The sequence below is a fragment of the Gobio gobio genome (genome assembly GCF_949357685.1).
Source record: "Gobio gobio genome assembly, chromosome: 21".
Taxonomy (NCBI): Eukaryota; Metazoa; Chordata; class Actinopteri; order Cypriniformes; family Gobionidae; genus Gobio; species Gobio gobio.
In genome coordinates, this window is record NC_137117.1 from 26,439,465 (window position 1) to 26,460,714 (window position 21,250).

At 40.6% G+C, this 21,250-nt stretch overlaps 1 protein-coding gene across 1 annotated transcript in view; it reads left to right on the plus strand.

Annotated features, from left to right (window-relative positions):
- The window catches only part of vps13d (vacuolar protein sorting 13 homolog D), a 48,533-nt gene that overhangs the window by 16,392 nt on the left and 10,891 nt on the right, over positions 1–21,250 (plus strand). The window contains exons 31-64 of the mRNA XM_079803475.1: positions 286–560; positions 5,292–5,425; positions 5,509–5,664; positions 5,742–5,931; positions 6,600–6,674; positions 6,771–6,968; positions 7,058–7,147; positions 8,556–8,696; positions 8,819–8,944; positions 10,359–10,464; positions 10,544–10,696; positions 12,663–12,798; positions 13,105–13,152; positions 13,225–13,375; positions 13,470–13,686; positions 13,774–14,021; positions 14,112–14,303; positions 14,423–14,549; positions 14,756–14,898; positions 15,186–15,316; positions 15,433–15,608; positions 15,701–15,824; positions 17,343–17,578; positions 18,117–18,219; positions 18,311–18,468; positions 18,607–18,715; positions 18,813–18,983; positions 19,124–19,228; positions 19,374–19,523; positions 19,961–20,110; positions 20,203–20,299; positions 20,383–20,531; positions 20,660–20,794; positions 20,932–21,099. Coding sequence (XP_079659601.1) covers positions 286–560; positions 5,292–5,425; positions 5,509–5,664; positions 5,742–5,931; positions 6,600–6,674; positions 6,771–6,968; positions 7,058–7,147; positions 8,556–8,696; positions 8,819–8,944; positions 10,359–10,464; positions 10,544–10,696; positions 12,663–12,798; positions 13,105–13,152; positions 13,225–13,375; positions 13,470–13,686; positions 13,774–14,021; positions 14,112–14,303; positions 14,423–14,549; positions 14,756–14,898; positions 15,186–15,316; positions 15,433–15,608; positions 15,701–15,824; positions 17,343–17,578; positions 18,117–18,219; positions 18,311–18,468; positions 18,607–18,715; positions 18,813–18,983; positions 19,124–19,228; positions 19,374–19,523; positions 19,961–20,110; positions 20,203–20,299; positions 20,383–20,531; positions 20,660–20,794; positions 20,932–21,099 — 5,068 coding nt within the window. The remainder of the gene's footprint in view (positions 1–285; positions 561–5,291; positions 5,426–5,508; positions 5,665–5,741; positions 5,932–6,599; positions 6,675–6,770; positions 6,969–7,057; positions 7,148–8,555; positions 8,697–8,818; positions 8,945–10,358; positions 10,465–10,543; positions 10,697–12,662; positions 12,799–13,104; positions 13,153–13,224; positions 13,376–13,469; positions 13,687–13,773; positions 14,022–14,111; positions 14,304–14,422; positions 14,550–14,755; positions 14,899–15,185; positions 15,317–15,432; positions 15,609–15,700; positions 15,825–17,342; positions 17,579–18,116; positions 18,220–18,310; positions 18,469–18,606; positions 18,716–18,812; positions 18,984–19,123; positions 19,229–19,373; positions 19,524–19,960; positions 20,111–20,202; positions 20,300–20,382; positions 20,532–20,659; positions 20,795–20,931; positions 21,100–21,250) is intronic.

Consider the following 21,250-nt stretch of genomic DNA (forward strand, 5'->3'; position numbering starts at 1 on the left):
CTCACTGAAGCTGATTAGGATTATATAGAGTATATTGGCTCCATCACTCCTCTCCACCAATAAGCTGGTGTGTGGTGGGAGTTCTGGCGCAATATGGCTGACGTCGCATCATCCAAGTGATGCACATTAAATGCACATTGGTGATGGTTGAGGAGATTCCTCCCTTCCAAATGTAAAGCACTTTGAGTACCCAGAAAAGCACTATATAAATGTAACAAATTATGATTATTGTTATTATCTGAAGATTTAATGCTTTTCCTACTCCATATTCTCTCTATCTCATAGGTCTACGCGGGACTCCTCATGCTTCACTGTGGTTTTAAACAATCTGCGAGTTTTCCTAATTTTTGATTGGCTGCAGCTAGTGAGGGACTTTTTGCAGATGCCTGTGGAAAAAGGAACAGCGCCTACCCACCAGCGCTGGCCTAGTGGCAGCAGTGACCAAGGAGGCAGCACAGCGGCTGTCATGCCCAAAACTGTTAAAAGTGGTGTGGTCACTAAGCGTTCCACTGTGCAGGTCACTCAAGATAAATACCTGGAGGTCAAACTCAATGTGACAGGTAACATCTTAATAATATTGTGTTGCTTTCTAAAGGCAGATTTAGTAATTATGGCGTTTAAGACTTTTTAATGGCAATAAAAAATTTGATTCCTTCAAATTTGCTTGTGAGGGACATCCTTCCTAAAACATAAAAGCAGCTACAGTGCATCCGGAAAATGCACTTCACTTTTTCCACATTTTGTTATGTTACAGCCTTTTTCCAAAATGGATTAAATGCTTAATTTTTTTCCTCAATTCTACAAACAACACCCCATAATGTCAACGTGAAAGAAGTTTGTTTGAAATCTTTGCAAATGTATTAAAAATAAAAAGCGCAACAAATCGCATGTGCATAAGTATTCACAGCCTTTGCTCGATACTTTGTTGAAGCTCCTTTGGCACCAATTACAGCCTCAAGTCTTTTTGAATATGTTGCTATGTTGTTTGTAGAATTGAGGGAAAAAATTATGAATTTAATCCATTTTGGGGTAAGGCTGTAACATAACAAAATGTGGAAAAAGTGAAGCGCTGTGAATACTTTACAGATGCACTGTATATATTCTCCCAAAGTATAAACCCAAATGATCTCAAATTAAAAATTTATAATAATAAAGTATATACTCTGTTGGGTTTGGTAAGATTATTTTAATGTTTTGAAATAAATGATGCTTTCAAGGCTGCATTTATTTGATAATATAATATTATTACAACATTAAAACAATCCTGTGATTTAATAATTACATTTTAAAAATAATACATTCGGTAATCCTGAATTTTCAGCATCATAACTCCAGTCTTCTGTGTCACATGATCCTTCAACAATCATTCTAATATGCTGATGTGGTGCTCAAGAAACATTTTTAATTATTATCAATGTTAAAAGCAGTTGTGCTGCTTGATATTTTTGTAGAAACCTTGATACATTTTTTAGGAATCTTTTGATGAATAGAATATTCTTGAACAGCATTTATTTGAAATAGAAATCTTTTGTAACATTATAAATGTCGTTACTGTCAATTTAATGCATCGTTGCTAAATAAAATAATTAAAATACATTAAACAGTTTGTAGACAAACTTTGATGTTGGCTTGAGAAAGCCTAGCCAGAAAGTTTGAAGTAGTTTTAACAACCTATACACTTAAAAGCTAAGTTTTAGTTTAGTAGTTTTAAAAGCTACAAATTTGAACAGACAGATACAGTAGATAGACACACTATATTGCCAAAAGTATTAGGACACTGCTACAAATCATTGAATTCAGGTGTTCCAATCACTTCCATGGCCACAAGCACCTAGGCATGTTGACTGCTTCTACAAACATTTGTGAAAGAATGGGTCACTCTCAGGAGCTCAGTGAATTCAAGTGTGGTACTGTGATAGGTTGCCACCTGTGCAATAAAGCTTGGTACATACTCCGCAAGAACAAAAACATTTGTTTGTTTTCTCGAGGTGGCAAGAACAAGAACAAAGTTTGTTCTGGCCAGGACATTCCATACTTCATGAGAAAAGTGGGTGCTGAACATTTCCGTTTCTCCCCGCCCACTTTAAATTTCTGACCAATCACACAATAGTTCTCGGACACCCACAAGAAAAAAGTTCTTCTCAGATGATTTTGTCGAGAAAAAGCTGCGAGAACTCCCAAACCAGGGCTGCAAGAACGAAATTGTCGTTTTGTTCTCGCAGCCCTGGGAGCGAGAACTTTTTTTTTCTCTGTTCTTGAGTCCTTAAGCCCATTTGTGAAATGTCCTCACTACTAAGAAATCCCATGGTCAACTGTTAGTGGTATTATAACAAAGTGGAAGCAATTGGGAACAACAGCCACGAAGTGGTAGGCCACGTAAAATTACAGAGCAGGGTCAGCCCATGCTTAGGCGCACAGTGGCCCTCATTTATCAAAAGTGCGTACACCACATTTCCAGCGTACACCTGGCGTACACCCAAAACCACGGTGACTTTGAGATTTATCAATATGGACGTTGGCGTACGGCACGCTCAAATCCTACGCCAGCTCAGGAGGTGGTGTACGCACGTTTTGAGTTAGTGCGAAAATGCGCAGAAAAACAATTCCTAACACCACAAAACGCACTGACAAAGATATGCTATATTATGACCCACTGTAAAAAAAACAAAAACAACAACAACAACAACAACAACAAATAAAGCCCTATTTGCACGGGATAAGTAGGCTATTATCTGGGGACCTCGTGTGATTTAGAAATTCCCCCACATCTGAATTTTGCGTGGCGCATTCGCACGGGATAAGCTGTGATTTTACTCGAATTTACTGACTTATCTCCTGGATATGATGTTACTTGAAAATGTTTTTTCGTTATATAGCTGTATGAAATTATAAACAGTCGTATTGATATCATTTTGATTGTTTTACAGTAATACAAATAATTTCGTTCAGTTAGAGAACAGACGCAATTAAAAACGTAACTAAGCAATATAGCCTATAATAACACGGCGGAAGATTCAGTTTCAAAGCTAAATGTAAAAGTGCCCATTTAAGCGAGTTGTCATTGTACTGTTCTGTTTTTGTGTTTTTCATTAAGAATAATATTAAACACACCATTCAAGCAATTTACTCCCAAATTGTGCTCATTCTAAAGTGAAAGTGGTAGCCTATAATCCGCGCGGCCGCTCATGAAGTCATAACGGTGCACATATGCAGTCTAGCGCCATTCTTCGTGAAAGATAAAGATAGAAATGCTCACAGGACACGAAAACCTTGCAAAAATTATATACGATCGGCCTAATCCCGGCCAAATAGATGCCGATTCGCACGGGACTAATAATATCACCTCGGTGTTCGGCGAAATATGGTAGGTCATTTGCGGGGGAATTTTTACTTTAGGCCTACATATTACAGACATGGCCGATTCGCACGGGATTAAGATCACAGACATTATCTGCGATTATTAGCCTACAAATCACCAGAGGTCCCCGCATATACTAATAATCCCGTGCGAATAAGTAATTATAAACTTCAGTGTTTATTTTTGTGCAACATGAACTTCAATTTGTGTGACTTTACCAAAGCATTTGATTTGTAGGCATGTATTCGTCCAGTTGCGAGCCTGTGCGCTTTACCTGATGTTGGTTAGGCCCGGCAGCTGCGTACGGACTGGACTGAAAATAATTCAGACTGACAAAATAATAAAAATGACATTCTTCTTCTTTTAAATAATAATAAAATAAATAATAATAATGATAATAATGACATTCTTCTAAATAACAATAAGCGTCATTAATAATACAAATCATAATATTAATCTTACAAATTGTCATGCAATTATATTAATGTGAATGAATGGTACTCCACATCACATCATCATCACTATTGTACACATATTATTTCAAAACACGTGCTGTAAAATAATGAATTGTGATAGGTAATTTCTCATCCAAACAGCTATTTAAACTGGATTTCCACCGTACACCTTTTTGTGGGCACCTTTAATCCCACTCTTTAAACTTCCAAATAAAACAATTTTGTTTTTTTCCACTTCCCTGGTGATGGTCTCGATCTCTACTTCAGAGAAGTTTCGCTTCTTTGCCGTCTTCCGTATGTCCATGGCGTAAAATGAGGGCGTGGGGGAGGCGGAGACTTGAATATATAGGGGCGTGTTAATCTAATGACGATCGTTTTCAGCCGCGGCATTTATCAAGGGCAGGTTTTGCGTACGCCTGGATTTCAGAGGTACGCACAGCTTCATAAATCAGGCGGTGAGAGGAGTGTAAGCATAATCTTACGCCAATATATACGCCCGTTTCTACGCAAGATTGATAAATGAGGGCCAGTGTGCTGAAGTTGCCAACTTTCTGCAGAGTCAATAGCTACAGACCTCCAAACTTTGTGTGGCCTTCAGATTAGCTCAAGAACAGTGTGTAGAGAGCTTCATGGAATGGGTTTCCATGGCCGAGCAGCTGCATCCAAGCCTTATATCCCCAAGTGCAATGCAAAGCTTGGGATGCAGTGGTGTAAAGCACGCCACCACTGGACTCTATAGCAGTGGAGACATGTTCTCTGGAGTGACGAATCACACTTCTCTGTCTGGCAATCCGATGGACGAGTTTGGGTTTGGAGGTTGCTAGGAGAACGGTACTGTTTGGTGGAGGGGGTATTATGTTTTTTGTTTTCCAGGGGTTGGGCTCGGCCCCTTAATTACAGTGAAATGAACTATTAATGTTTCAGCATACCAAGACATTTTGGACAATTTCAGGCTCCTAACTTTATGGGAACAGTTTGGGGATGGCCCCTTCCTGTTCCAACATGACTGCGCACCAGTGCACAAAGCAAGGTCCATAAAGACATGGATGAGCGAATTTGGTGTGGAGGAACTTGACTGGCCTGCACAGAGTCCTGACCTCAACTCGATAGAACACCTTTGGGATGAATTAGGGCGGAGACTGCAAGCCAGGCCTTCTCGTCCAAAATCAGTGTCTGACTTCACAAATGCGCTTCTAGAAGAATGGTAAAAAATTCCCATAAACACACTCCTAAACCTTGTGGAAAGCCTTCCCAGAAGAGTTGAAGCTGTTATAGCTGCAAAGGGTGGGCCAACTCCATATTAAACCCTACTGATTAAGAATAGGATGTCATTAAAGTTCATGTGCATGTAAAGGCAGGCGTCCCAAAACCTTTGGCAATATAGTACGGACGGACGGACGGATAGATAGATAGATAGATAGAAAGAATTATTAGATGGAGTGGAAGCTTAACTAACTTTTGTCTTTTTTTTCCTCCAGGGACAGAGTTTGTGGTTGTTGAAGATTCTTCATGTTTGGACACCAACGCTATCATTCTGAAAGGCACTACTGTGCTGACATACAAGCCTCGACTTCTGGACAGGCCTTTCTCTGGCAGCTTAGCAGGCATTGAAGTAAGATTTTACAATATCCATGACATAAAAGGAAGTGTTGTTTTGATTTAAAAAAAATTGTCATTTGTTCCTCCCCTGTTTAGGTATTCTCATGTCGGCTGGGCAGCGAGCAGGAAACCGCTTTGTCCATCATTGATCCTGTCAATGTGCAAATGGAGCTCTGTGGCAGCCCAACGTACCAGAGCAGTTCAGGGCTCCTAGATGCCTTCAACATAGAGGACTTTCCACCTCTCTTGGAGGTCAGTACTGAGTTGAATTGAACCACAGGTCAGGATGAGCCATAAGTACACAATTCAAGATTTTGTTTCCTCCACAGATCCAGTTTCCTGCTCTAGACATCCGTCTTTCATACAATGATGTGCAGCTTTTCCTGGCAATAGCTAAGTCCATTCCCACCACAGGATCCACCGGCCCTTCAGACACTGACACAGAAGCTGAGAGTTCAGCATCCACTGCTAGTACAGATGCAAAGCACAGCTTCAGGCTCAAGACTGAGGCTTTACTGGGTTTGTTCACTAATTAAAAAATATATATATATTGTTTTTATTTCAATACCTTAAAGCAATAGTTCACCTATAAATTAAGATATTGTAATTTACTCACGTTCATGCCATTCCAAACCCATATTACTTTTTTTTTCTTTGAGAAACAAAAGGAGAACTTTTAAGAATCTGCTAGTTACCTTTTCCATTCAATTACAGTGATTGTGAGTCTTTTAAGATTCAAAATGGAAACAACAGTTCCAAAAAAGTATTATAAAAGTGGTTCATATGACTCATGTGCAAAGTCTTCTGAAGACGTGATGGCATTGTTGTGGTCATTCACTGGAAACACTGACATCCGCAATGTCCGAATGTCGAATGTCATTGGTCTAAAACAATACAAAGCAAAGTCAGCACACTGTTGCTCCACAAAAAATATATTGAGCTCAACAGAACACAAAATATCACATTATAGTGTTCTGGTGAGCTCAATACTCTTTTTGTGGAAGCAACAGTATGCTGACAATTTGGTTAGGCACTTGTATTCCATACATTTTAGAATGCGCACGCTTTCCATTGGTTTGAAATTACATGAAGGTGTGTTCATTTTTGTGTGAACTATCCCTTTAACTAAATACGTAAAGTTTTTAGAAAAGAGCTTTGCTGAAGTTTCTACTAATATTTCATTGTAGAAGGCCAGCTTAAGCACTTACTGGACCTTGGGTTCAGGAAAGAAGACTGCAGACGTGCGCTCATTCACTGTAGAGGTACAGCAGTTCACTACTCTACCAAAATTGCAAAAGACACATGTGGGAATCTATATCTGTGTCTAAATGTCTGAATCTGTGTATGTTGCATTATAGGTCAGTTGGACCAAGCTGCCACATGGCTGTGGGAGAATGCAGAGACCATGTCAGGCCGAAGCCGAACTGACTCTGACTCCAGCAGCCACACGGCTCCTCCCCTATCTGGAGTGGAAGTGAAGGCCGAGAGTGTGTGTATCTGCTTCATCGATGACTGTCTGGACTGTGATGTCCCTCTGGCAGAGCTCACCTTCTCACGTGAGGATGACCACATACTGTGATACTCCATATGTCAAATATATACTGTAGGCAGCCAATTCTGTAGCAGCTTTTCTCTTCCATTGCAGGTCTTTATGTTCTCCAGAGGATTGGGTCTATGCAGGAAGGCAAGGCTAGTTTCACTCTGTCTGGAGATTATTACAACAGAGAACTCTCAGGTGAGTTCTCGGCATGCGTGTCACCCTGGATCTCAGTTAGTCAATCCTTTCTACAGTTCAAATAACATTTATCTTGCTGGTTTGGATTCATTTTAGAGTACAAAAGTCTGAGATCACGTTGAAAATCTTGGATAGAAAATCTAATTTATACCTGGAGAGTAGGTGGAAAGCACTGCTATTCAAATTTTGGCTAATTCAGATAAGTTGATATGGCCAATAATGTGGCCAATGTTTGAAAAATGTATATTAATTTTGAGATGTGTTAAAGAGTATATTAAACAGTGTTATTAAATTACTACTGTTTTTAAAAATGAACTTTTAAGTTATATTATGAAATAAAATATCCAATATTGACAGATATATTGAAATGTTTTCATAATAAATATGAAGATTCTGCACGGTTTCTAGGCCATTAATATATTAAAGGGTTAGTTCACCCAAAAATGAAAATTCTGTCATTAATTACTTACCCTCATGTCGTTCGACACCCGTAAGACCTCCGTTCATCTTCAGAAAACAAATGAAGATATTTTAGTTGAAATCCGATGGCTCAGAAAGGCCTCCATTGGCACAATGCACTGTACACGCTCAAGACCCATAAAAGGTACTAAAGACGTTGTAACAAAGTCCATCTCACTACAGTGGTTCTACAATAACTTTATGAAGCGACGAGAATAGCTTTTGTGCGCAAACAAATCCCCCTAAATAACGACTTATATAGTGATGACTGATTTCAAAACACAGCATCATGAAGCTTCGAAGCGTTATGAATCAGTGAGTCGATTCAGCAGTTTGAATCGCCAAAGTCAAGTGATTTCAGCAGTTTGGCGGTTTGACACGTGATCCGAATCATGATTCGACTCGCTGATTCATAACTCTTCGAAGCTTCATGATGCCGTGTTTTGAAATCGGTCATCACTATATAAGTCGTTATTTGTTTTTGTTTTTGTTTTTTTTGCACACAAAAACTATTCTCGTCGCTTCATAAAGTTATTGTAGAACCACTGTAGTGAGATGGACTTTGTTACAACGTCTTTAGTACCTTTTATGGGTCTTGAGCGTGTACAGTGCATTGTGCCAATGGAGGCCTTTCTGAGCCATCAGATTTCAACTTAAATATCTTAATTTGTGTTCTGAAGATGAACGGAGGTCTTACGGGTGTCGAACGACATGAGGGTAAGTAATTAATAACAGAACATTCATTTTTGGGTGCATTAACCCTTTAAGGATGTTTTTTGATGTTGACCATTTTACGTTTGTCGGACCAAATGTCTGAATTTCAAGGAAAACCATAGGGGTCATTTTCAGGCATTGAGTTGAGAAGTAATTGTGAATGGAGGGTAAACCCTACACTATGTATTTCTGTGTACATTCATAAGCACACACATTTGTTTCTGCCGGTCTACAGGCTGGGAGCCATTCATCGAGCCTTGGCCGTGTTTCCTGGATTGGCAGCGACAGGCGGCAGGCCGGCTCCATCCTCCACGCCTGAAGATCGGAGTTCGAGCCAAGCAGAGGCTGGATGTCAACATCACCTCCGTCTTACTGGGTACATAGTCTGGGTCAAACACACTCATAGGCCTCCATGCTTTTCTCTAACTGTTTGCTTCCATATTTATGAGTGGTATGTTAATATTAACACCCTGCTGTGGGCCTGTCGTCCTGACACAGAGCAGTACAGCACCACCAAGACTTCGTGGTTGGCAGATTACTGCAAGGAAGACGAGCAGTCGCCACAGCCCTCCACCACTCTGTCTTGGATGGGATCATCAGTGGACCCCCCCTCCTTTGGTCAGAGTGAGTAGCAGCCGTCTGCTTAGTCTGTACTCTCATCCAGCTCTTAAAAAAAAGATTAACTGCACTGCAGCACTGTGTGTTACATACCTATCCACATTAGAGCTTAATATATCTTATACTACATTTTTTAAAGCTGAAGTGTGTAATTTAGGCACCACTAGTGTCACCAAATGTAGACTACTGTTCAAAAGTGTGTTTTTGACAGAAGTCTCTTATGCTCACCACAAATGCATTTATTTGGAAAAATATAAAAAATCACAAAATTAAAAACAGTAATATTGTGAAATATTATTACAATTTAAAATAACTGTTTTCTATTTTAATATACATATTTTTTTAAAAGTAATATATTTTAAAGTTTTATTTATTCCTTTCTTATTTTCAACCCTTAATATTTTTTTTCAGGATTCTTTGGTGAATAGAAAGCTGAAAACAGCATTTATTTGTAATATAAATCTTTTGTAACTTTAGTAATAATGCCATTACTGTCACCTACTGACCTCCAAATTTTTGGGTGAGTGTAAATTGCAAAAAATATAGATTTTAAAACCTACAAATACTTTTGCTTATAGTTGTTTGCATTTTAAGCTAGGATAGAACAATGCTAGGATGGTAGGATAGTATTTTAACATCTTCACAATCACACACTTCAGCTTTATACAAGTGAATGTTGAATGGTTTGAAAATTAATCTTTCAAATAAATGTATAGTAAAATACACAAGTCGCTTTTTAAATGTAAATCTTAATATCATGTTGAATTAGTGGCTAACAATTAGTTCTATCTGTATTTTTAGATAAGATCACGGCATATACTACCATAATGTGTGCGTCTCATTCTACCCTTCTCTTTGACCGTATGCGTCTCCGCTCCTCTTCCTACAACCTCCTAGCATGTCTCTGTCTCTTCTCCTTTTCTCTCTGCTGTCAGGTCTTCCTCTTGCCTACCTTAGAACTAGAAGCTCTACCAGCTTGACTTGTCTTGAGCAGCAGATTCATGCCCGAGGTACAGTTCATAGACGCGTAGCCAACTTTAGAGAAGTCAGAAGGCTGTCGTATTTGGTGTCATAGAGCTCAGGAAAGCATCGTTCTCTGAGTTCTGGGCTTCTTTTTTTTAAATCCCTAACCCCTGATTTACCCCTGACCCTAACCCATTACCATAAATGCATATTAAATATGTTAAATAGAGATGTATGATACCATCTTTTTCTTTCAATCATGCTTTTTTAAGTAATGTGTTGTGAAATTGTTACTGAATTTTCATGTATAGTCTTCCTTTTCTGTGGCATCTCCATTAATGTATGATTTGGGCCGTAATTTAGGGAGGAACATTTTGTGCATAATACCTGATATAGCTGGCATTTCACAATCTTGAAGTAGACCTGCGGCTGATTTTATATTCATGCCATGTTTCAGCGGATATGAAGCTCTCCAAGAGGAGGCAGCCGTTTGTGCCCTATGCCTTACGCAACCATACTGGCTGCACTATGTGGTTTGCTACTCTTACTACCACACCAACCAGGTCAGAAGAGCTCACACTACAGTATTTAACTATATTTTATATTTTGGGAAAATACATGGTGGTTCTACTGTGTCCTCAGAGTGGCGCTATCTCACAGCAGTAGTGCCGACTCCATATCTGATGTGAATGGGCCTGGGACAGACGATACGCACAACATCAGCCAGTGGAGAGAGGTGCTGCCAGGGGAGGAGATCCCGTTTGAGTTTGAGGCCCGGGAGAAACTGAGACACAGGTAGCAGAGTGTCTCTCTTTCGTAAATACAAATCCAAATGGCTTTGAATGTGCTAATGTTGGACAGCATTGTCTATACTTTTTTATATTTTTTTAATCCAAAGTGACTTTTTTTCTGGAGAAAACCTAACTCTAGTGCCATGCTCAGGGGGATGGTTATGATAGAAACGGATTGTAACTAAAGCAGTTTGTTCTCCAACTCTGGAATAGTTCATAGCCTACAGGTTATGACTTTTTGATTCCAGGCTGAGGTGACCCAGAAGCTGGAAATTTACAGATATCATGGTCCTGCTCCATCAACATTTTACCCTTGAGCAAAGCAATCATTCCAGGTTGCCCCACATTTTGTGTACTGCCATGTTAGACTGTAATTTAACAGACAAGACATTCAATGAGAAAAAAATGTTGGGCAGACTTGTTTTGATCCATCTGTAATTTATTGGATCGGGGTGGGTGTGAAAGTGGGTAGTATTTTTGTGTTTTTTGTCATTTTTATTAGTTTTTGTTTTCGTTAAAAATTCTTCTAAATATAAGTTTTATTTCAGTTTTTAGTTTTTATTTCACTTTAGTAATTTTAGTTCTTCAACTTAACCTTATTTATAAGTTGCCATGGTAACAATTTTGTTGAAGTTCTTCATCGAATATACATTGATCAGGCATAACATTATGACCGTGAAGGTAAAGTGAATTACACGGATTATCTCTTCATCAGGGCACCTGTTAGTGGGTGGGATATATTAGGCAGCAAGTGAACATTTTGTCCTCAAAGTTGATGTGTTAGAAGCAGGAAAAATGGGTAAGCGTAGGGATTTGAGCGAGTTTGACAAGGGCCAAATTGTGATGGCTAGACGACTAGGTCAGAGCATCTCCAAAACTGCAGCTCTTGTGGGGTTTTCCCAGTCTGCAGTGGTCAGTATCTATCAAAAGTGGTCCAAGGAAGAAACAGTGGTGAACCGGCGACAGGGTCATGGGCAGCCAAGGCTCATTGATGCACGTGGGGAGCGAAGGCTGGCCTGTGTGGATCAAACAGACGAGCTACTGTGGATCAAATTGATCAAAAGTTAATGGTGCTTCTGATAGAAAGGTGTCAGAACACACAGTGCATTGCAGATGGTTGCGTATGAGGCTGCATAGAGGCAGACCAGTCAGGGTGCCCATGCTGACCCCTGTCCACCGGCGTAAGCACCAACAGTGGGCAATGGAAGAAGGTGGCCTGGTCTGATGAATCACATTTTCTTTTACATCACGTGGATGGCCGGGTGTGTATGCGTCTCTTAGTTGGGGAACACATGGCACCAGGCTGCACTATGGGAAGAAGGCAAGCCGGCAGAGGCAGTGTGATGCTTTGGGCAATGTTCTGCTAGGAAACCTTGGGTCCTGACATCCATGTGGATGTTACTTTGACACGTACCACCTACCTAAGCATTGTTGCAGACCATGTACACCCTTTCATGGAAACGGTATTCCCTGGTGGCTGTGCCCTCTTTCGGCAGGATAATGCGCCCTGCCACAAAGCAAAAACGGTTCTGGAATGGTTTGAGAAGCACCAAACTCCAAATTCCCCAGATCTCAATACAAACGAGCATATGTGGGATGTGTTGAACAAACAAGTCCAATCCATGGAGGCCCCACCTCGCAACATCTTGGTGCCAGATACCACAGCACAACTTCAAGGGTCTAGTGGAGTCCATGCCTCAATGCATTTTGGCAGCAAAAAGGGGACCAATACAATATTAGAAAGGTGGTCATAATGTTAGGCCTGATCTGCGTATATGTATTCCAGCTTTATTTCAATGTTTTGATAGTTTTATGCTGCGTTCATGCCATATCATAGCTATTTGGCTCCTGTTTAACATCCAGTAGCCCTGTGCAGCCATCAAAACAAGAAAAAACATTTTTGAATTTTTTGCTGTACTGTTATTTATTTTACTTTTCACCTCTTTGCTGATAATGTGCTCTGACCTCAGACACACCCATGAGCTGAAACTCCACCAGCTGCTGGTGCGTGTTGTGGGCTGGGAGCAGGTGAAGCCAGTGTCAGTGGACAAGGTTGGAGTGTTCTTCCGCTACGCCGCCCCTGATCGAAACAACCCCTCAAGCACTGTGAGTGTTAATGGTTCAAACAATTTATAATTGTGCAAATTCAGTAGTTCGTTATGTGTAGAATGTGTTTTTTGACCTTCATTCGAACCATTAAAATCATTAGTGATTCATAAATGCATTATATTAGTGACTCTCTACATGCATTTTGAAGTCTTGGATTTCTCTCAGGGGTCTTTGAAATGAATGTTTTTTTTTTTGTTTTTTTTTGTTTTTCTCGTTATTTCATCATTTTGAAATACAAAATCTTTTAAAAGTTCATGAAACATGGAAATGCTTCATAAAAATTGTATAACATGGGTTTTCTAGGTTGGCAGCCCAATTAGCAGAACCAACATCATACACCCTCATGTATATGTAAGTGTTTGTACCTCATAACATTACACTAAATTATTCTAGAGTTTGTTCAAGTCTATAATCTCTGTTCAGTTCTCAGCTTTACCGCCTGTTCGAGTGGTTTTCTCAATCACTATGGAGGGCAGTGCACGTAAGGTCATTACGGTGCAGTCAGCGCTCACAGTTAAGAATCGCCTTGAGGTTCCCATGGAAGTGCGACTAGACAGCCCTTCGGCTCCAGACAGTAAGAGTGTCTACAAACCCACACGCACTCTATTTGCTAAGGTTTACCTGTGTTATTTATTATGAGTCTAATTTTATTTGTTTACCTTCTATAGAACCTGTTGTCCTGCCGCCCATCCTGCCCGGAGAGGCCTTGTCCATCCCTCTCCATCTGACCTCTTGGAGGCTTCAGGCAAGACCTAAAGGCTTGGGGTTGTTCTTCTGTAAGGTGCCCATACATTGGACTACTGTGGAGCGTCCTGGTGAGGTCAGCAGCAGCAAGAGAGAATGCCAGTCAGCAGACTTTGATGAACAACTCAAACGCAACTTCCGGTAAAAACAGGCCGGGAGGAGAAAGAAAATATCAAAGACAAATGACACTTGAGTTGTAAACTGTTTTGTACTTCTTCTTTTTTTTAGATTTTGTGTGGTAATTAAAAAAGAGAACTACCCTGAACAGAAGCCTGCCAAAACTGTGGCCGGAGGTACAAAGCAGATCTACCGCCAACCAGGTCACACCATCTATCTGCTGCCCACCCTAGTGCTGGCCAACCTCCTTCCCTGTGACCTCAACTACTACATCAAAGGGACCTCAATCAAGGGAACCATGAAACCGGGCAAAGAGGCAGTGCTGCATGCAGCAGACACAACACAAAATATAGAATTAGGTGAACTGGAGTACATTTGTACATATTTAACATGAAATTAGCTTTTTTTAATCCACATAAAGTATTCGAGAGTATGCTTTTTGTATTCAGGTGTGCTCCTAGAGAACTTTCCTGTGTGTAAGGAGCTGCTCATCCCTCCCGGTACACAAAATTATGTGGTGCGTATGCGGCTATACGATGTAAACAAACGGCTGCTCTGTCTCACCATACGGATTATTCTCAGAGCCCAAGGAGCATTAAAAATCCTCATCTCTGCTTCCTACTGGCTTGTCAACAAGACTGGTATGCTTTCATATCTATGCATTGACTACAATTTGATGATCTGAATTCAAGACTTAAACAGAACACACAATTGTACTGCACTGTGTCTGTAATATTTCCACTGGTTATTGTGTCTGCAGGGCTGCCTTTGATCTTCCGTCAGGACAATGGGAAAACAGATGCCGCCGGGCAGTTTGAGGAGCATGAGTTAGCCAGGAGTTTGAGCCCACTGCTCTTTTGCTACACTGACAAAGAGCAACCCAATATGTGAGTGCAAGAGAAGGGGAAAACCAAAGAACACTGTGTGTTCACACTATGGCCACCCATCAAATGCTTTTGAATACATTATCTCGTTTAATTAGCCTGCAAAAATTCCACCGCCATTTATTCATTATCCAACAGAGCAGAAATGTAATTTAACTACATAACTACCCTTAATTAAAGCTCTCTAAAGTCTTGTCCTCTTTGAACAGGTGCACCATGCGGATCGGTAAAGGGATCCACCCAGATGGTGTTCCAGGATGGTGCCAGGGTTTCTCTCTGGATGGGGGGAGTGGAGTGAGAGCACTCAAAGTCATTCAGCATGGCAACAGACCCGGACTCATCTATAATATAGGTAATAAGGAATGCCTATACTATTTTAAGAAATGTTTTTCTTGCATTGTGTGGTATCTGCTAAGTCAGGGGTGTCTAATCCTGCTCTTAGAGGGCCAACATCCTGAAGAGTTTAGATTCCCGCAACACTCCTGACTGGAAGTTTCTAGTAATCCTAAAGACATTGATTAGCAGATTCAGATGTGTTTGATTGGAATTCAACTCTGCCGAACAGTGGACCTCCAGAAGCAGGATCAGACACCCCTGTGCTAAAGTGATTTAATAATGGAATGTGATGTTGTCTTATAGGAATAAATGTGAGGAAAGGGAAAGGGCGTTATGTTGACACACACATTGTGACCTTTGCTCCACGATACCTACTTGATAATCGGTCATCTCAGAAGTTAGCCTTCTCGCAGAGGGAATTTGTCAGAGGAAAGGTGGGAATGCATGTTTTCAACCTGTTTGTCTTTGTGCTATGTTTTAGATATTTTTAATGTATCGTAAAAGACAGGAAAATAAATTATAATGTTTTGTTTATGATAACGTGTTGTAGGGTACAGTAAATCCAGAGGGATATATCTCCACCCTGCCAGGATCCAGTGTGGTGTTCCACTGGCCTAGAAATGACTACGATCAGCTTCTCTGTGTCCGTCTCATGGATGTACCCAACTGCACCTGGTCTGGAGGTTTTGAGGTCAACAAGCCTAAATCTTTTCACATCAACATGAGGTACCTCTTGCCACCAAATACACTCAATCTCTAGAGATGGCAGAACAAAACATGAAATTACATATATATTCCTCTCATTATGTGTTCCATAGGGACACTTTAGGGAACTGCTTTTTCCTGCGTGCTGAGATTGCCTTGAAAGGGGCAACGCATCAAATCGCATTCAGTGACACTGACCAGCTGCCTCCACCCTTCCGTATAGATAACATCTCTGAGGTAAGTCCTCAGAGGGTACACATTATCAAGTATTGTAAGGCAGTAGAATGGTTTAGAAGATTTGAGACTAAAGAGTAGCAGTAGGTGGTTGGGAATATGACCTGGCCTGACAATATTATTCCTTTCAGTGTTCAATTCTGGACACAATAACCAACCCTCTACAATGCGAGTAAAATCACTTGCATAAAGTTTCAAGATTAAAAAATGTTTCTTTAATTGTTCTAGTAAAGTGGTCAGAATGAATGAGAACTTCTTCAGAATGAAACTTGTTGCCAAGTATGTTTACACACACAAAGAATTTGTCTTGCTGAAAGGAACTTACAGTGCAGAAGAAAGTATAGACAGGCACGATAGTGCAGACATGCATAGGAATTACACAGTAGAAATATAACAATAATATAGGAAATAATCATTTTAATAATGCAATATAATACAGTAGTGTTTATTTGCATCTTTGTTCTATTGTGTTTGTGACATTGATGTATAGTTTGTTATATATTATTTGTTCTTTTTTTGTTTGACTGTTTACTTTAATAGTGTTTGAAATGTGTATTTTATATTTGTAGAATTTTTTTCATTTGCATTGTTTTTGCATTTCTTTTTAACTTTTTACTAGCCAATGGCGGCTCGAGCTTCAGTGTGTTTGTAGAGGGTTGATGACATTCATGAAAGAGTAGGCACAGCAAGATAAAGCACATTCTACTTAAAAAGTGTACCTGTTATTAATATTTTCCTGTTATTTGTGGTTTAATGGGGCATTTGCAGGTGTGCACGATTTCCGTCACCTTCCTCCAACCCCAAAGCCAGTTTTCCCGTCATATGATCTGTTGGTGGTTTTAAATTTACTGTGCGAGACACCATTCTAGCTATTACAATAGGTGGATATAAAGCTTTTGTCACATGAAATAGCTCTTTTACTCCCCCTGGCATGACTTAAGCAATCGATTCATCCATCAAGCATTGAATTCACACCTGGCAGCTCTGTGTCCGGTGGCTTCTCTGTCTCAGTGATGCCCTTACATCAAAACAGACCTTTTTTGATCTGCTAATGATTATTTGGGCAGACTTTTATCTGCTTTTCTTGTGTGGGTCTTGATATTAAACAATAAAAAGTCTGTTGGTGCTGGGATTAGACACATTCTCAAGGATTTATCTCAGAGTCCTTGGGTGTTTCAGATCTTTCATCATCAAACACCCTTGTCCAGGATAGAAGTGCAAATTGCTCTACTGTCACTGGCAGTATGTCCATCTCAACTCATAGGCCTACTTTAAAAGCTTTTCCTAAGGCGCTGTGAGCTCTTTATTCAACCCATCTTCTTTTTTCTCTCTGACACCAAAACGTCAGGTTGTTTTCCCAGGTCCACTGTCAGCTGCCAATTCTGTGCCATGCTATTTGGTTTTATTCAAGCTGATGGATAGCTTTGATCATTTTTTACTCTGGTATCTTGTGATGGCAGTGTAGATTTCCTCTAAAATGGTCTTATTATAGCACCACAATCTCCACAAACTCTACTTCAGGTGCCTATCCAGTTCTGGCAACATGGAGTGGCTGATATCCGGCTACACACAGAGGTAAAAGCTGGGGCAGTTCTGGACTACGCTTGCGATGAACCCATTCTTCAACCATACCTCACCCTCACTGTGAAGGGAGCCGGATCTTCAGAGGTTACCGCTGACATGAACTTCTTCAGAGAGTACAACAAGCTCTACTATGAGAACTTCATCTACATTGCTGCGTCCTTCACATTCTCAGAGTGAGTTCTGCACCTCTAAATTTCCAAACAGTTCACTAATTTAATTGGTAATTTGACCAATTAAACCCTCTACTATGCAAGTAAATCACTCACATAGGCAACTAAATCTTCACTCTGGGCGACTAAACAATATCTATCATTAGCCATTGGCTAATAAATTCTCAGAATTTACTCGCCAGTGTGTTAGAGGCTAAGTTGAGTTTAGCATAGATATATTTTCACTCGCTGAACACTCAGAATGAGTGTGTGAGAGTTTCTCTCTCCATCATATAATATAATGCTTGATTGACTGATGATAAAAGTGAATGTTTAAATATTTAAAAAGCTGTAACATTTTTCAAAGATAAGCTGATTTGGTGGAATCATACATAAAATTACTAGCCAATGGTGATTCTGTTCTCAAGGTGTGTGTTCAGGGTTGCCATTTTCAAGCGGAAAACTTTTGAGTGGCTGACGCACTCAAATATTCCTCTTCAAAATGGTGTTTGTAAATATAAGCAAATATTCACTTGAGGTTGACATTTTGATTTGATAACAGCGATGCAGGAAAAAGGCCAGTGGGGAAGAAGCGGGTGGTCAGCTGTGCTGAACTGGTGCTGGATGTGGAGACGAAAACACAGAGAGTCATCCTAAAGAAAAAGGTCAGCTTTCATACTTTTTCAGCCATCTATCTGCCAGTTTCCCCATTTCTTGTTTATTCTCAAAGGTTCTCACATTTCTTTGTCTGTTTAGGAGCCTGGAAAGCGCTCCCAACTTTGGCGGATGACAGGAACAGGGATGCTCTGTCATGAGGGCTCATCTCCCCCACAGAGCAAACCTTCTCAGCCTCGACCCCTCAGTTCATCTTTAGTGCTTGACATTGCTGGACTGGCTGCAGTGACAGACAACAGGTTACTTAAACTCTTCATAGCACAACAAAGGACAACTTGTACTGTCTATTTTAAGCTGGTTCTTGTCCCTGTGGAGAGTAAACATTTATCATGGTGTGCGGGTGTCATTTCTCACGTATCTTGCATTTTCTTTTTTAGCTATGAGCCTCTGATGTTGAGACGGCCAGACAACCGCCGCAGCACCACCCAGACATGGCACTTCAGCTCTGGCATGTTGACCTGTGGTTTGCCAAGACTAGTTGTCCAGGTCTGCCCTTCTTTCATCTGATTTTTTCACTCCTCGATAATTTTTTTCAGTATTAAAGAATCTGTGGCACTTTAAAATATTGTATGTGATGTTTTAGGTAAGAGGGGGAATTTCTGGTCTGTATGATGGTGCCGAGGTGGTACTGGGACCAGACTCTGGTGTTTTGGAACCGGCACCAGAGCAACAGTTTATCAACCAGAAAATGAGACCCGGCTCAGGGGTACTGTCCGTGCAGGTCCTGCCTGATGGGCCCACGCGAGTACTACAGGCAAGACACCCCTCCTGTCTCGTTGTTATTGAATTGCATGGTTGGGCTAGCATGCCATCTGAAACCATATGAAATGGAATCAGTTCTTATCTTTCTTTCACACTTTCTAATATAATGAAAAGCTGCATACCTCATTTCAGATCAGTGACTTCAACCAACGGCGCGTGAATAGACCCTCTCCCAGCACTGAGGAAGACCAGAATAAAGAGAGTGCTCAGACGAAAGTTCCCGAGGAGGAGCTTGAGGTTAAAATCATGTTTTTGTTTGTCCAGCAGATTGATTGATTGTGGAATTTTACCTTTGTGTTTCCAGTAAAAACAGAATTAGCACAGTGTTAACAAATATTGAACTTGGAAGTTCAGACCTCCCTATTCATGCCCTTGTGTGTAGGTGTTGGTGAATCTAGAGGAAGGAGTGGGTCTATCACTGGTGAATAAGCTCCCTGAAGAGCTTGTGTTTGCAACCCTGTCTGGCATTGATGTGCACTTCACCCGCACCGCTGCCAGCCAGGTGCTGGAACTTACAGTGAAAGACATTCAGGTAAGCAGCCACAGACCTAAATGCACTCATCCAATGTGTGGGAATTACTCACTTTGGTTTAGGAATGGGTCAAGGGTGTTCACCGATTAATGAGACTAATTAGTTTATCTAGATTTTTCTGATCATCCACCATGTTTACCACAATCAGCTGGGTAAAGTAATAGCTGTTTATACAAAAACACATGAACAGAGATACCAAGAAAATGCAATGATCTGTGGATTTGATCCATACCAGGTCCCAGAAAACCCTACCGAATATACCATTTGCGGACATTGTGGACTTATATAATACTTTTGGAAATATATACTTTTGGCCAAGTTTAATCCAATAGACAGGCTTGCCGGTTGCCAAATAAGCTGTATCCTTTTCCACAAATTTTTCATTCTAAAGCAAACATTTCTGACAGATGTGCCTTTTACTTTCTCATCTATTTTAGGTGGACAATCAGCTCCTGGGCACCACTCACCCTGTTTTGCTGTCTGTGACTCCAGGCTCCAATGAAAGTACTACAGTGGACTCAGGTCCTGCTCTGCAGGTCAACGCTGTTAAAGTGCCCAGCAGTCTTATGCTCACAGACCTTTTTAAGGTGAAAGCAGTGAACTTATAGATTCACTTTCTCACCAAAATGCTTCAGGACTATAGGAGTTTGATTTATAGATTTTACTCTCTGTCTTACAGCATTTGATGGTCACAGCACGCCGCTATACTGTCATCATTGAGGAAAAGCTCTTGATGAAACTGCTCATATTCTTTGGCTACGGTCAGACAGAGGGAGGTGTGTAGTGGGTATCCCTCTGGTGTGCAGTATGGGGAATTTACTTCATTATGCTCTGCTAAGTACATGATTTTGTGTTTCAGAGGTAGAGAAGCTGGATGAGAACCTCTATGAGAAAGCCAGTGAAGATGCAGGAACTCCAAAGCGCTATTATTTTGAAAACTTGAAGATCAGTGTCCCTCAGGTCAAGCTGAGTGTCTTTACCTCTCACAAGTTGCCTCCTGACCTCAAGGTACAAGAGCCACAGTAGAATCAACTGTAGTACTATCAGTGCATCACTGGTTGCAGTTTTGTTGTTTGAAGTTTGCATTATGTTATGATGTGGTTGTCTGCAGTATAATCAAGCGTTGTTCTGCACAGGCCTTGAAGGGAACTCTTGGGTTCCCACTCATTCGGTTTGAAGATGCAATCATTAACATGTACCCCTACACTCGAGTGCATCCCTATGAGGCGCAAGAGATGATCATCAATGACATCCTCAAACACTTCAAAGAGGTCATAAACATTCTTCACTCTGAATTGTTACGTTTACATTAGATTTTCATTCTGTATATTGTGGTACAAGTGTTTGCATCACCACAGTGTGATTTCATCAGCTCTTAGACTTACATCTTCTTTCTGTCTTTTTGTAGGAGCTTATTAGTCAGGCGGCTCAGATCCTGGGCTCAGTGGACTTCCTGGGCAACCCCATGGGCCTACTGAATGACGTTACTGAGGGTATGAATGAACTCATCAAGTACGGCAATGTTGGAGGGCTCATCCGCAGTGTTACACATGGTGTTTCCAACTCAGCTGCCAAGGTAGCAAAAGTTCACATTCTTACTGTCGTCTTCACCAGTCCATCTCGCAACGCATAATACCCGATCACTTAAGTATTTCGCAGGGTTATTTTGCCAATTATTCCCAAATGTATGATACATGATAAAGCCCATTTGTTGAGCTGCAAAGCAC